This window comes from Ursus arctos, unplaced genomic scaffold (assembly GCF_023065955.2).
Source record: "Ursus arctos isolate Adak ecotype North America unplaced genomic scaffold, UrsArc2.0 scaffold_7, whole genome shotgun sequence".
Taxonomy (NCBI): Eukaryota; Metazoa; Chordata; class Mammalia; order Carnivora; family Ursidae; genus Ursus; species Ursus arctos.
The window spans coordinates 51,545,356-51,558,628 of NW_026623089.1; the positions used below are offsets into that span (position 1 = coordinate 51,545,356).

The 13,273-nt window shown below is 39.8% G+C and overlaps 2 protein-coding genes across 8 annotated transcripts in view; one reads left to right on the forward strand and one right to left on the reverse strand.

The window, feature by feature from the left end:
• Positions 1 to 20: 20 nt before the first annotated feature.
• Positions 21 to 10,446, forward strand: DNAJC9 (DnaJ heat shock protein family (Hsp40) member C9). Of its 2 annotated transcripts, none has more exons than XM_048219255.2 (5): positions 21 to 702; positions 875 to 1,015; positions 1,573 to 1,827; positions 3,964 to 4,050; positions 7,857 to 10,446. In XM_048219255.2, exons 1-5 carry the CDS (start codon positions 523 to 525, stop codon positions 8,001 to 8,003), a joined length of 810 nt encoding a protein of 269 aa, XP_048075212.1. In that variant the 5' UTR covers positions 21 to 522; the 3' UTR covers positions 8,004 to 10,446. The 2 variants fall into 2 exon arrangements, with proteins under 2 accessions (XP_048075212.1, XP_026360243.1); XM_026504458.4 differs by lacking the exon at positions 7,857 to 10,446 and adding an exon at positions 4,416 to 5,965.
• FAM149B1 (family with sequence similarity 149 member B1) overlaps positions 3,283 to 13,273 on the reverse strand; it is a 77,662-nt gene continuing 67,671 nt past the window's right edge. For 3 of the 6 annotated variants that reach the window (XM_026504447.4, XM_057308789.1, XM_026504445.4), the window contains 3 exons: positions 11,669 to 11,789; positions 11,296 to 11,421; positions 8,523 to 8,720 (listed from right to left, as the gene is read on the reverse strand). In XM_026504447.4, the coding sequence (XP_026360232.1) occupies positions 8,523 to 8,720; positions 11,296 to 11,421; positions 11,669 to 11,789 (445 nt within the window). Of the gene's footprint in view, positions 6,952 to 8,522; positions 8,721 to 9,354; positions 9,523 to 11,295; positions 11,422 to 11,668; positions 11,790 to 13,273 lie in introns of those variants that run through there. The other 3 variants (XM_057308790.1, XM_026504446.4, XM_026504448.4) reach the window with 2 other exon arrangements.

Below are 13,273 nucleotides of genomic sequence, written 5' to 3' on the forward strand. Positions count from 1 at the left end.
CCCAAGCTGTAGGTTGCAAAGTTATCGGATCTTAAGTTTTGTGTACTCTTGTCAGGATCACTGAAAAAGAACGAATCTATTTAACGGTGTTGAACCATGTCAAATCGCCAAATGCCGATGTTATGCTGTTTTTTACTTAAAAAAAAAAAAAAGGCAAACAAAACAGCAATATATAGTTTCGACGTAATACGGACGTGCCATAAATTGAATGAACTTCTGCACTGGGACACTGGTGAGAAGATAAGCGCCAGATTTCTTGAGCGAGGGGTGGGTGGCGTGGCACAGCGCTGCGCTCAGCACACTGAAGGAGTTCCCGCGGCAGCTCCAGTCTCCGCTGAAGTTCTGGCCACGCCCTCGTTTTGCAGCCGCCGTAAAGTGCGACGCCCATTTGGCGCTTCTTGTGACGCAGTCGCCCGGGGCTTTTTTTGCGCGGGAAAAGGGGGCAGCCTTGAGCTCTAGCTGGTGTCGCTGGGACGGGCAGTTTTTGCGGAGTTTGCCGCTCGCTCCCTATTCCTGCCGGCTATGGGGCTGCTGGAGCTGTGCGAGGAGGTGTTCGGTACCGCCGACCTTTACCGAGTGTTGGGCGTGCGGCGCGAGGCCTCGGATGATGAGGTCCGACGCGGCTACCACAAGGTGTCCCTGCGGGTGCACCCGGACCGGGTCGGCGAGGACGACAAAGAGGACGCCACCCGCCGCTTCCAGGTACGCGAGCCCCAGCTCCACTGGCCACCTGGGTTTCTGTCCATGTTCTGGCCGCCCGGCCCGCGCAGGCGGAGTCCGCCCAACCTGGCCTGGTGTTTTCTAATCTTTATTTCTCGCAGCGCGGTTTCAGTGAGGGATGCAGGGGTGACTTCTGGATGCTCTTAACCCGCAGATCCTCGGGAAAGTTTATTCTGTTTTGAGCGACAAAGAGCAGAGAGCATTGTACGATGAGCAGGGAACAGTGGACGAAGATTCTGATGTACTCAACCAAGATCGGGACTGGGAGACGTATTGGAGGTTACTTTTTAAAAAGGTAGAGGACTCTGGAAATTTCTGTGTGATTCTTCCCGTCATTCATTCAACAAACATTTATTGAATGGCTGTAAGGTATTGCATTTTGTGTTGTGTAGGATTGGGGAATTTCTGTTTCATCTTAAAATACACATACGTGCAAGTATTCCTCGGGAGATAACATATCTTTGAAGAAGAATGACTCTGTTTAACCGTTAAACATACACACATACTTTTACTGAAATGGGTCTTTAATTCCCTGTTGATGTAGAGCAATGGTAGTGAAAAGGGTGGTTTAATATTTTATAAGATAATGCTTCATTTTACATATCCACGTGTAAGTCTTGAGTTCTTCTGGAAACTTAAATGTTCCTGGTCTGTAGTTTAGTAGTTGTGAAGGTTGGAATGGGGCAAACTCTGGAAAAGCTTTGGCATAGAAAGTGTGTTTCCTTGCAACAATTTCAACTTAAGCAACTATTGTAATTGGAAAGAAACATTTCAACACCTAAATCTAGCTTTACTAATATACTTTTTATTTAAAATTCTCAGAGTTAAAGCATATGTCTCTTATTTGTTCAGATATCTCTAGAAGACATTCAGGCTTTTGAAAAGACATACAAAGGTTCTGAAGAAGAGCTGGCGGATATTAAACAGGCCTATTTGGATTTCAAGGGTGACATGGATCAGATCATGGAGTCTGTACTGTGTGTGCAGTACACAGAAGAACCCAGGATAAGGAACATTATTCAGCAAGCCATTGATGCTGGAGAGATCCCGTCCTATAATGCCTTTGTCAAAGAATCGAAGCAAAAGATGAATGCAAGGAAAAGGAGGGTAAGATTTTGAATGCTGTTTATTATTATTTATATCTTGATTGCTTCCAAAAAGAATGTGAGGGTATTTACAATAATAGAAATATGTATAAGATTACTGAGATGAGAGTAAGGGTTAACTCATTTCTTTTCTAATAAAATGAGCATACCTGCTCATCAGGAGAAACTTTTTTTTCTTCATATGTTGTGCTCAAGAGGATTTTGCTAGGTGGATTATTTAATATCATCTTAAAATAACACTGAAATATTTTTTATGTGGGCCAGTACTTGTAGCTTTGTCAAGGCTTTCCTCAAGAAATAAAGTAATGGAGTCCACATATATAGAGTGGACCGTGGTGCTCACTGGGTTAAGAGGTGGGGAGAGGGTGACTAAAAATTTTTTTTTTTTTACTATTGTCTTGTTAATACAGATTTTCTTTTGTTCTTGCCCAGATTGATTCTTGAATTGGACCCATAATATACATTTCTAAACAAATGATTTAGTTTATTTTGATTAAAGTGTCTTCCCAAACACACCCGGAGAGGAACACTTGTGAAAAAATCAAGAATTGTGGCTTCTGTATCTTATTAAACTGTTGAGTTGGTGAGGGTAGGGATGATGGCAGGGAAAAGGAGCTTAAGGACAGACAGCTGAAGTTCTAGGAGGGAGTGGAGTCACAGCAAGCATCTGTCTCTCTCGTCTTTTGGGGAAGATCAGACTGGTACTGAAGTAACCATTGCCTCAACCTGGCTTTCCTTGTGGGAGCTCAGTGGAGAGCACTGTAAGATTTTAGATCTCTGGTGGGTACCTGAGATGGGTGCTTTATTTTGTATGGCTCAATTGAAGGTGGAGGTAGGTCTGCAGTTTTGCTACAAGATACCTACAGGGGAAAGCTGGGGGCCGTGTGTATAGCGAAGTGGAATGTGTATCAAGATTATAATTTTGGGGGGCGCCTGGGTGGCTTACTCGTTAAGCGTCTGCCTTTGGCTTAGGGCGTGATCCCGGCATTCTGGAATTGAGTCCCACGTCAGACTTCTCCGCTGGAAGCCTGTTCTTCCTCTCCCACTCCCCCTGCTTGTGTTCCCTCTCTCGCTGGCTGTCTCTCTCTCCGTCAAATAAATTAAAAAAAAAAGATTATAATTTTGGGGGTGCATGGCTGACTCAGTTGGTAGAGCATGTGACTCCTAATCTCAGGGTTGTGAGTTCAAGCCGCACGTTGGGCATGGAGCCTACTTTAAACAAAAAAGTCATCATCTTGGCTCATAGGCTACATCTGTTTAGGCCTGCTCTGGCAGTTGGTAATCATTTTCTCCAGTGAAACTGAGCACAGCTATATCCAGTAATAGGATTTTAGCTTGGGAAACTTTCCTAGAGTTGGGGGCAGGTGGATGGCATAGGTTTTTAGAGAGACTCCAGCAAACCTGGGGAGTGGGTATACAGTATTAAAAGAAAGAAATTGAATACAAGGACTGAAAGTAGACAATGGAAACTCTTTTTATTGGAATAACAAAATCCTAATGTATCAGCATTCCTAGCTTTAATAGTGTTCATTGCTATTTAGAAAATATACTGGGGTTTGGGACCTATTATAGTGTTGTTGCCCTGAAAGAAAGAACAAACTCATTAAACCTTTCCCAAGGTATTCTTGTGGTATTTTGGAATCAAAATTTGGCAGAAGACGGTTGCTTTGAAATTAGGTAAAGAAAGGTTAAAACTGAGTTTGTTAGTGTTTATTACTTGGGAATTTTAAACCAGGGTTATTCTCTTAAAAAGTGAATTTCCAGAGGAGCGGAATTTGAGATAATTGTATCCTGGCAACATTTTTGAAGGCATCCTTGGTTAAATGACCTTTCCTAGCTCTCCTAGCATTTTGTTTTCATTCTTATCACCATGTGGTTTATGAATACTAAACTACTTGCTACCCCTAGCTAGTAAAAATGGGGAAAACTCAGATATGCTTATTGGAATCAGAGGATCTACTGCATGCTCTCTGCAGTGTTGTCTTTAATGAATGACATATTTGTGTAATTGTGTCCTTTTTTATCTATATAATCCTCAAATTGAAAGGTTCTTACCATAGATTTGCTTTGGGGAAAGAGGGTGTATTTTTAGTACGTGCTACGTTGCCATGGAGTCTAACGTGAGTTTCTGTTTTAGGCTCAGGAAGAGGCTAAAGAAGCAGAAATAAGCAGGAAGGAGTTGGGCCTTGACGAAGGGGTAGATAACTTGAAAGCGATCATTCAGGTAAGCTTAGCAGATTGTCTTTGAAGGTTGTCACTACTTCTTTCATGTTCTGATTCCTACTGCTAATACTTTCTTGGTAGTGTATAGTGTTGTGGGTGTTTTGTTTTCTTCTTTTAAGACATAAGTCACGTACCATGTTTTCATCCTTTTAAAGTACATAATTCAGTGGCTTTTAGCATATTCATCAAGTTGTAGAACAGCACTAATTCCAGAACATTTTCGTCACCTCAGGAAAAAAAAACAACCCCTTGCTCATTAGCAGTCATTCCCTGTTCTCCCTTCTACCAGCCTCTGGCAACCACTGAGTATTTTTGTCTCTGGATAGCCTTGTGTTTTGAAAGCTTGTGTTTTAACTTCTTAAACAGAGCAGACAAAAGGATCGGCAAAAAGAAATGGACAGTTTTCTGGCTCAAATGGAAGCAAAGTACTGCAAACCTAAACGAGGAGGGAAAAAAACGCCTCTCAAGAAAGAAAAGAAATAATGGAATTTTCTCTTCAAAAGACCTTAGGTGTTAATTGGTGCCATTGTAGGCAAGGTACAGTTAAGATTTGAAGACAAAAGTGGACCCTGCCCTTAAGAATGGTGTCTTTCCAGCCTAAATTATTCAAATCAACTCTGTAAACTAAGCAGAATTTCTCAGCCTAATTTTAGTAATGCTAGAAATCCCCTGACGTTCTTTGAGGCCCTGCATGAAGGAATTTGGCGATTTTTGAGGGAATGGGGGAGAGTGGGGTACTTCCTGGCAGCGCTTGCCTCTGTGGATCTTCTGTACAAGGAACTCTTATCTAGAATGTGGGTCTGTCCCATATTGACTTCAGCAGTTGTCGTTTGCCACGCAGGAGTGTGCACACAGCAGCAGAGTGTTCAGAGTGATGTGTGTGTTTATTAATAAGAGTAACTCTACCTAGTTAGAATGCTCTCAGAACACTTGCTGGACTTCTGTCTTTCAGATATTTGCCAGTTTGTTTTCGGGTTTAATATTCTTGAATATATCCTCTCTGCTTTTTGTTTTACTCAGCCGGGTTTTGTACTCTTTGCTTGAAGTATAGGAGAAACAGATGTTGAGGTTACTTCAAGCATCTTTGTAAGACTTACACATGATGAAATAAACAAGTTAAAAATGATTAAGTTCTGGGGCCTTTAAATGATCTCAGTGATCATTTAAACTATGATCTAGAAACACTATAAATGGGGTTCAGAGAAAAGAGAAGAAAAGTAAACCGGGTCAGCTTTGTAGTAGGTAGCCGGATTTAAGCAGCATAAAGAGAAGTTGTCCTGCCTGTAACTGTTGCATGTCTGTCCTTAGGCAGGTTGCAGATCTTGTTTGAACTTGTTTCCTCATCTATAAAAGGGTGAGGGAGTTGGGCTAAATGACTTCTTCGGGGCTCCTTCTGATTCTCTTAACTTTGAAAGGCAGGCCATCTTGATCCAGTGGTTTGTTATCATGCACTCATGGTATTGATTTGTGAGAATAGTATAGAGATGTTTACTTATATTTAGTCAAATTGGTATGTACTCATTGGAATATATGGACATTTTTGGCAACTGATAAAGTCTCTGAGTTATAGACTTTTATGCATATGGTATTGAATATATAACAACCCTTCTGTTACTGAGTTTTATGTATGATAATTTATCTGAGGTAAGCACATGACACATTTTTAGTTTGTGGTTACAAACAGGTTAAAAAATACTCTTTAATTGTGTTAAAATATAATTTAATGCAGGTGGTTTGCAGCATCTGTCTTCATATGATAGTATTAGAACACTTTGATAAATAAAAAAAATTACCCTATTTATGATCATTTGAATTTATCTACTCTGAAGATTTACAATAAGATCTAAAACTGGTATGATCATCAAAATAAAAGTTCGATGAAATTCAAATAAAATAAATTTAAGCCATAGTTAAAACCACTGCTGCGTTTGTGAGTGTACTCCAAAAAAGGTCCATGGTGAAATCAGAAGAATGCTGAAGTTCTGTACTTCTGCTCTTAGGATATGTTTATACTAAACTAATTACCAGAGTTTCTGAAATGTTAAGGTATTGTTGGCTCACTAATAGATTCTATAAATTCTTACAGTTTACTTAGAGTTTAAGGAGAAAATCTGGTGAGTTTAATAGTGAAAAAATATATATATATGACCACTAAGGTCCTTTAAGAAGCAAAGAAGCATAATCTGACAGGAAGCAGGCTTTGTGAGGTTGACATGACTTACTACATAAGCTACTTTATACCAGTGCTCCACGTTTATGTCTTTAGTTACTTAGCCCTTCCATAGCTCTTTGCCTGTAAGATTGGACATCTAAAGAGAAAGCTTTAGGAATGACATCTGTTTGATGAGTAACTCAGATTTTTGACAGCTCTGTCTCCTAAAACTGCCTTTAAAAATGAGTACAACTCTCCAGAAATTCATACAAGCGGAAGTATTTCAAAGCCGGTGATACTCTTATCAGACAATTATTTGCTGCTTTTTGTGTATGTATAGTCTCAGAATCCTAGAATAATTGAGCTGATCATTGTTAACAGACAACATGAGATTTGGGGATAACTATTCATTTGTTACATCTCTGGGTACAAATTTTAAGTCCAGTGGAATAGGTTAACTTATGCTGAAAGAAGACAGGAACTGGAGAGGGAAACAGTACCCGTGTAATCTTTGGTGGATCCTCTTTTTTTCTCTGTCAGTTATACCAGATTAATGCTTCATGAAGATGGTGTTGTCTCTTGTATACAAGCTTTGTGTCACAAGATGACTTAACACTGATTCATGAATATTTCTCACGTGTTCCCTGCAGCCTGAAGCAGGTTCTTCTCATTTGCCCTATGGTCCCTGCCTGGTTCTAGAGACTGGACCGCCTCTGTTTTGAGATTTTGTAGACCCAAGTAACTGAGGACCTGTCAGACAAAGGTGACATCATAGAGTAACATTAGTAGACATTCTAGATTTGGTAATCTCAAGTTCATATCAAGGGCTTTTTTTTTTTTTTTTTAAGATTTTATTTATTTATTTAACACAGATAGAGACAGCCAGCGAGAGAGGGAACACAAGCAGGGGGAATGGGAGAGGAAGAAGCAGGCTCATAGCGGAGGAGCCTGATGTGGGGCGCGATCCCATAACGCCGGGATCACGCCCTGAGCCGAAGGCAGACGCTCAACCGCTGTGCCACCCAGGCGCCCCTCAAGGGCTTTTTAGCTCCAATTATCAGTTGGACTTAAATTTGGAGACTGGGACTAAGTAGTAAAGTATATGTTCATCAATGCCATAAAAACCACATTTGTATTATTTTATCATGTAAAACCAGACAAACTGCATTAAGATATGAAATCTGGTTTTAGAGAAGAGGCCACTGGGTGCCTGGGTAGGGCTCAGTTGGTTAAGTGTCTGCCTTCAGCCCAGGTCATGATCCCAGGGTCCTGGGATCGATCCCTAAATTGGGCTCTCTGCTCAGTGGGGAGTCTGCTTCTCCCTCTGCCCATCCCCCTGCTTGTGTTCTCTCTCTCTCAAATAAATAAATAAAATCTTAAAAAAAAAAAAGAACCATTAGAGAAGAGGCTACTAATTAAAAAGGACTAGTATGTCTGTTTGACTTAGCTAAATGTTAAGACTATCAGTAGGCTGAATATAGTAACTCTAGCTCAGAGGTGGCATTGCTTCTCTGTGAGGACTTATCCAAGAAAGAATCCGTAGAGACTACCAAACTATGCTAATAGGAAATGAACAAGAGAATTCACTTGGAAGACAAAGATGGTTTGAGGCAGATTACTTTTTAATGTAACTTGTTGATTAATCTTATTAACAGGAAACATTTCGACTGCCTAACACTTCCGAATTTCACCTACACCATAATGAGAATGACCCTATTGGTGGTAAATATATCATTATAGAAAGAATTAAGATGCCCTTAAATTTTCTCCCCTCCTGTGAAAATACAATCTATAGAATATGACTTAGAAATCAAAAATTAATGGAATGGACTCAGACTCAGCATGTCCTGACATTTTTGAATTTCTTTTTTTTCCCCCCTAAGATTTTATTTATTTATTTGACAGACAGAGAGAGTACAAGCAGGGGGCCTGGCAGGCAGAGAGAGAGGGAGATGCAGACTCCCCACTGTGCTGAGAGCCCAACGTGGGGCTCTATCCCAGGACCCCAGCATCATGACCTGAGCCAAAGGCAGATGCTTAACCAACTGAGCCACCCAGGTGCCCCTTGAATTTCTTTTTTTTTTACCTTGGCGTAGCAGGTTAACTGACCACAGCAGTTTATCCTATAACAGTATGGATTTTGTCTACATAATAAAATCCATGCATTGTTTGAATATTATAAACATGACTTATTTAGCTTAAACTTTTTAGATTGAAAAAAAAAGTGGTTTACTTTGCCAGAGTGGTGAACTTGGCTCTGAGCAATAGAGTTCTCCTCTGTCTTTATTATTATCCCATTTCCAAAAGGAACTTGAAGTGATTTACAAAGATGTAGAGAAACAAAATCTATTAAAACCTGGAGGAAGGGAAAATAAACATAGAAACAAAGGCAGGGTCTTAACATAGTCACATTGTAGTAAAATAAGAGCCATGGTCCCACCTGTCACTGCAGATCCCCTACCAGGTCGGGCCTGATGAGGATACTCAACAGCACACGAATGATGATACTGTGTATCTGGCTGCAAAAGAGAAAAGATGACACACTACTTATGATGTGACTTCTCCCAAAGGATAATATGTTAGTGGGTTGACAAGGGAAAACCTTGAAATCAGACAACCATGCAAATGGCATTGTCTGACAATCTGAGGGACACGTTGGCTGAGTACACTCTTGTATTTCAAGTAAAAAATTCCAAGCTAGAGGCCCAAAAAGCCATTTGTTAACTTACAAAAAATTTTTAAGTTCTTTTCTTAAGTTCTAAAATTTTATTAATATGCCTTTAAGAAAATCTTAGCATTTATAAATAATCCATATGGTTTTATATTTCTAAGCATTTATAATTGGCTGCCAAGGCAATTTTATCTAATTTAGACTGTCTGCTGATTGTTTAAAACAACAGAATGGAGCCTTTTCAGCAACATTGAAATACCCATGACTTTACCTCCACACTTGAGATGTGACTCTCAATATGAAATATTTCAAAATTATAAGGAATTTAAAGATTTTAAGACAGGGCTAAAATATTGAAATGCAAATATCAAAAAAAGCTGTCAATGCCATCCTGCTGGTACTTCTGGAATAAAAAACATCCCGTTCCCTGTCAGAGCACTGCAATCAAGAGATTTCAGGAATTTTTTTCTGGTGAAGCCCCATTTTCTTTTTTTAATTGGAGTCACCAAACTTCTTTTCTTTAGAGGGCCGGAAAGTAAATATTGTAGGCTTTGTGGTACGTACCGCTGCAGCTCCTCAGCTCTGCTGTTGTAGTGGGAAAGCAGTCGGAGACGGTACATCAACGGACGAGTTTGGTAGCTCTAATAAAACTTTATGTACAGAAACAGGCAATTTTTGTGGTAAGCCGAATGGCCCATAACAGTAGTTTGCTGACCCCTCTTCTAGATGAGAACACCAAGGAGCGGAGTGCTAGTCTGCAAGTGCCAAGCCAGGGACTCAGATCTAGTGCACTTAGTTACATTGAGCTACCAGCTCAGCTCCCTTTGCATGACAGCACATTGGGAGAGGAATAGCTAAGGTATGAAATTCTTACTTTTATTGTTACAAGCATAAGAAAAAAGAAACTGAAATGTCTTCATCTGTTTAGTTTAATTGCTAAAGCAATCAAAAATTAAATGTTTTATAGAGAATCTAGCCATAGATTATAATCATCAAACACTGCTTAACAAATGCTCTGAATCAAATTTTGAGAAAATTAATAGAGGTTTTCATACTTTCTAGGATTCACATTGAGTATGAATCAGAAATGCTCACATTTCCCTTTAGCTCCTGTTTTGGTGAGTCTCCCCCTAAATAAAGCATCTTGAGGTCTATTCAGTTGAATAGTGTCCCCCATCCCCCATCCCCTACCCCCGCCAAAATTTATGTCTACCTAGAACCTGTGAATGTGACTTTATTTGGAAATAGAGTCTTTGCAGATGTAATCAAGATAAGATGAGGTCATATTAGATTAGGGTCAGCCATAAATTCAGTGATTGGTATCTTTCTAAGAGGGAAATTTGGACACAGAGACACACAGGGAAGAAGGCTGTGTGAAGGCAGAGGCAGAAATTGGAGTGATGTGGCTGCAAACCAAGGAGTACCAAGGATTGCTGGCAACCACCAGAAGCCAAGAAGAGATAAGAAAACATTCTTCCCTGGAGCCTCGAGGGGGAACATGGTTCTGCTGACATCTCGATTTTGGACTTCTAGGCTCTGGAACTGATAGAATAAATTTCTGTTGTTTTAAGCCACCCAGTCTGTGGTGATTTGTTATGGTAGCACTAGGAAACTGATACACTGTCCCGTTAATTTGTTCTCCCCACTCCTTCAGTGGAGGATTGTACAGGGCTTTAGGCGCATACAATTCAAGGGTTATAAGTTGAAATAAGTGGGCTTCAAATATCACCATCCCGAAAAGTGGTACAGGATTTGAGGCCCCTGACTCCTGGGCACCGAGTGTGGCTCCAGTTCCCCAGGCTCTTCAAACCCTCTTGCTCCAAAGCAGATGAGGTGGGGCTGAGTGGCTGGCCTACAATTGGGTAAGGTCAGTGCATGACCTCCAACCTCCCAACTAAGCTTTTTCTATTACTTGCTTAAAAGTAAAAGGGCCAGTAAGTGCACATTAAATGGTAAGGTGATGTGAGCATCTCAAACACCAATTTAAAAAAAATGAATGTCCTGACTTGCCATCCATCCTTCCACATCATAATCTGATACCACTTTTGGTGTCACTCTGTAAGAGCAGGGTTAGAGAATGAGTTATGCTGATTTGATGTACTGGAATTTTAACATTTTTTTGCTTATTCTCAGAAATATTTAATAAGTTAATATTTAACAATTTAAATTGTTTAAAATTTGTGACTTATGTATAAGGCATTTTACCTTATTCTACATTTTACCTTATTACCTTTTTTATTCTATTTGAGTGTCAGAGACCAGTTAGAATTTCAGTAAAATGTACTTACAACACTATTTTTATTGTTAAGAGCCTCTGCTTTTATTCTTGGAGTTGATTAAGGCACTATGTGAAATCTTAAGTCTGCCAAACTAGTTTTTTTCTTTCCCCAACTGTCAAGACCATAGAGGAAGTATGTCACTACCAAAAATGATTGAGTTGTGTTGGGCCTGGAGAAAAAGTCAGGTAAAAGGAGCCTCTCCTGGGGCTGCTGATGGTTAGGCTCATCCACCACCGCACTTCGAGCTCGACTGGAGTCGCCGTGGGTTTTCTGCAGGGAAGGCAAAAATTACAGAAACCATTAAAACAATTTGTAGCGAGAGCTATGCATGTCCTATATCAACCCAAGTAGGCATACGGTAACTGCAGGCCAAGCAGCTCCAATTCCATTGTCATAAGATTAGGATTCAGTCTGTACTTTTGACAAAATATAAATTAATTCCAGAACATGGATCCTGCAGAATTACTGTCCATGAGGTTTTATAAGCACATGGAAAGGCAATAGGAGAAAGACGTACCGTTGGCCTTTGTGGCCCCACAGTGCTCAAGTTTTCCACTTCAGCTGTGCCGATAGGGGGCAGCAGATTGTTTCGACTCAGGGGCATTGGTGAAGGAGAGAGCGAGTCAGCGGCTACTGGGCTGCAAATCCCACCAGCAAACACCAAGATATGAAAGCATAAAATTATAACAATACAAGCAAACTGATTAGAATCAAATAAATGAGGGAGATGAGTTTAATGTCATGCATAGAATGCTTTAAGCTTCCTAAGTAAAGCAATCTCAGTGAAAGGATTTTGGAAAATCAGAGTTGGGAGGTTCATAGTATTTTCTGATTTTTGTTGAAACTTTATCCTGGGAACACAGCAGAATTTGACCCTTTGTCTCACAGAGAGCTGGACCAAAGCAGTTTTCCCTATCTGGTGTTATACTGTTTTGGTGTTAACCTTTTAATGGATTTGTAATTTCACATCTGGTGGAATTCTCTGCAGTTCTGGGCCTTTTGGTTGTGCTTTTCACTAATAACCGTAGTCCTTCCTTATCCATTGTTTTGTGTTCCATGATTTCAGTTACCCATGGTCACTTGGGTCCAGAAGTAGATGATCCTCATTCTGATGTATTGTCAGAAGGTCACTAGTAGCCTAATGCTGCATCACAATGCCTCCGTCATTAACCTCACTTCATCTCAGCACGTAGGCATTTTATCATCTCACATCGTCACAAGGTGAGTGTAAGATATGAGAGAGACCACATTCACATAAATCTTGTTCTAGTATAAGTGTTCTACTTTATTTATTAGTTATTGTTAATCTCTTACCATACCTAATTTAAGGGTAAACTGTATCATAGGTATGTATGTATGCATAAGAAAAACACATGGTATATATAAGGTTTGGTACTGTCTGTAGTTTCAGGCATCCCCTGGGGGTCTTGGAACATATCCCCTGTGGATGAGGGGGGACTACTGTAATTATAATTCCCAGGTAAAGTTCCTCAACTTTCCTTCCATGGCATTTCTAGCAGTTTGTAGCATTACTCATACTCAAGACAGTGATACTGACAATCAGTGATACTTCCATGTCCCAGAAGAAACAAGGTAACTTGTTTCCACTTTGAAGAAACTATCAGAAGGTGTGAGAGATTAATTATACTTCAAGAATACTCATCCTCAAATAAGTGAATCTATAACTATATCAATACCAACATCAACATAATAAAATAGTGAATAGGTGAGAAGAAAGAACTCTGGTGTCCTGACAAAGATTTTTGGGCATTATGGACATCTCTTTTAGTGACTCTATTGGGATAAATTAAAACAAATTGAAAAATCAAAGTCAAGAAATAACATGTTGGGAGAGAAGTATAGTGACGTGCTTAATTTAGAAGCTGAATTCAAAACATTCAATTCAAAACAGCCATACTATCTCACACCCTTGATCATAGTCTTAGAATCAAACATCCTAAGATATTTTGTGAATCAACAACTAGTGAAAGAATTTTATTTTAAAAAGTAGGCTTCTAAGTATTTTTTGCCTGACAAAGGTCAGAGTGAATTAAAGATGGGAAAAGGAAAGAGAATATGGTTAGTGTTATTTCCTAAGAAGTGCTAAGGGATATTTTTCCTG

Coding starts and splice junctions, on each gene's coding strand:
- DNAJC9 (XM_048219255.2), top strand. CDS start 523: ATGGGGCTGCTGGAGCTGTGCGAGGAGGTGTTCGGTACCGCCGACCTT. Junction 1,016..1,572: donor GGAGGTTACTTTTTAAAAAG/GTAGAGGACTCT, acceptor TTATTTGTTCAG/ATATCTCTAGAAGACATTCA. Junction 4,051..7,856: donor ACTTGAAAGCGATCATTCAG/GTAAGCTTAGCA, acceptor TCTTATTAACAG/GAAACATTTCGACTGCCTAA.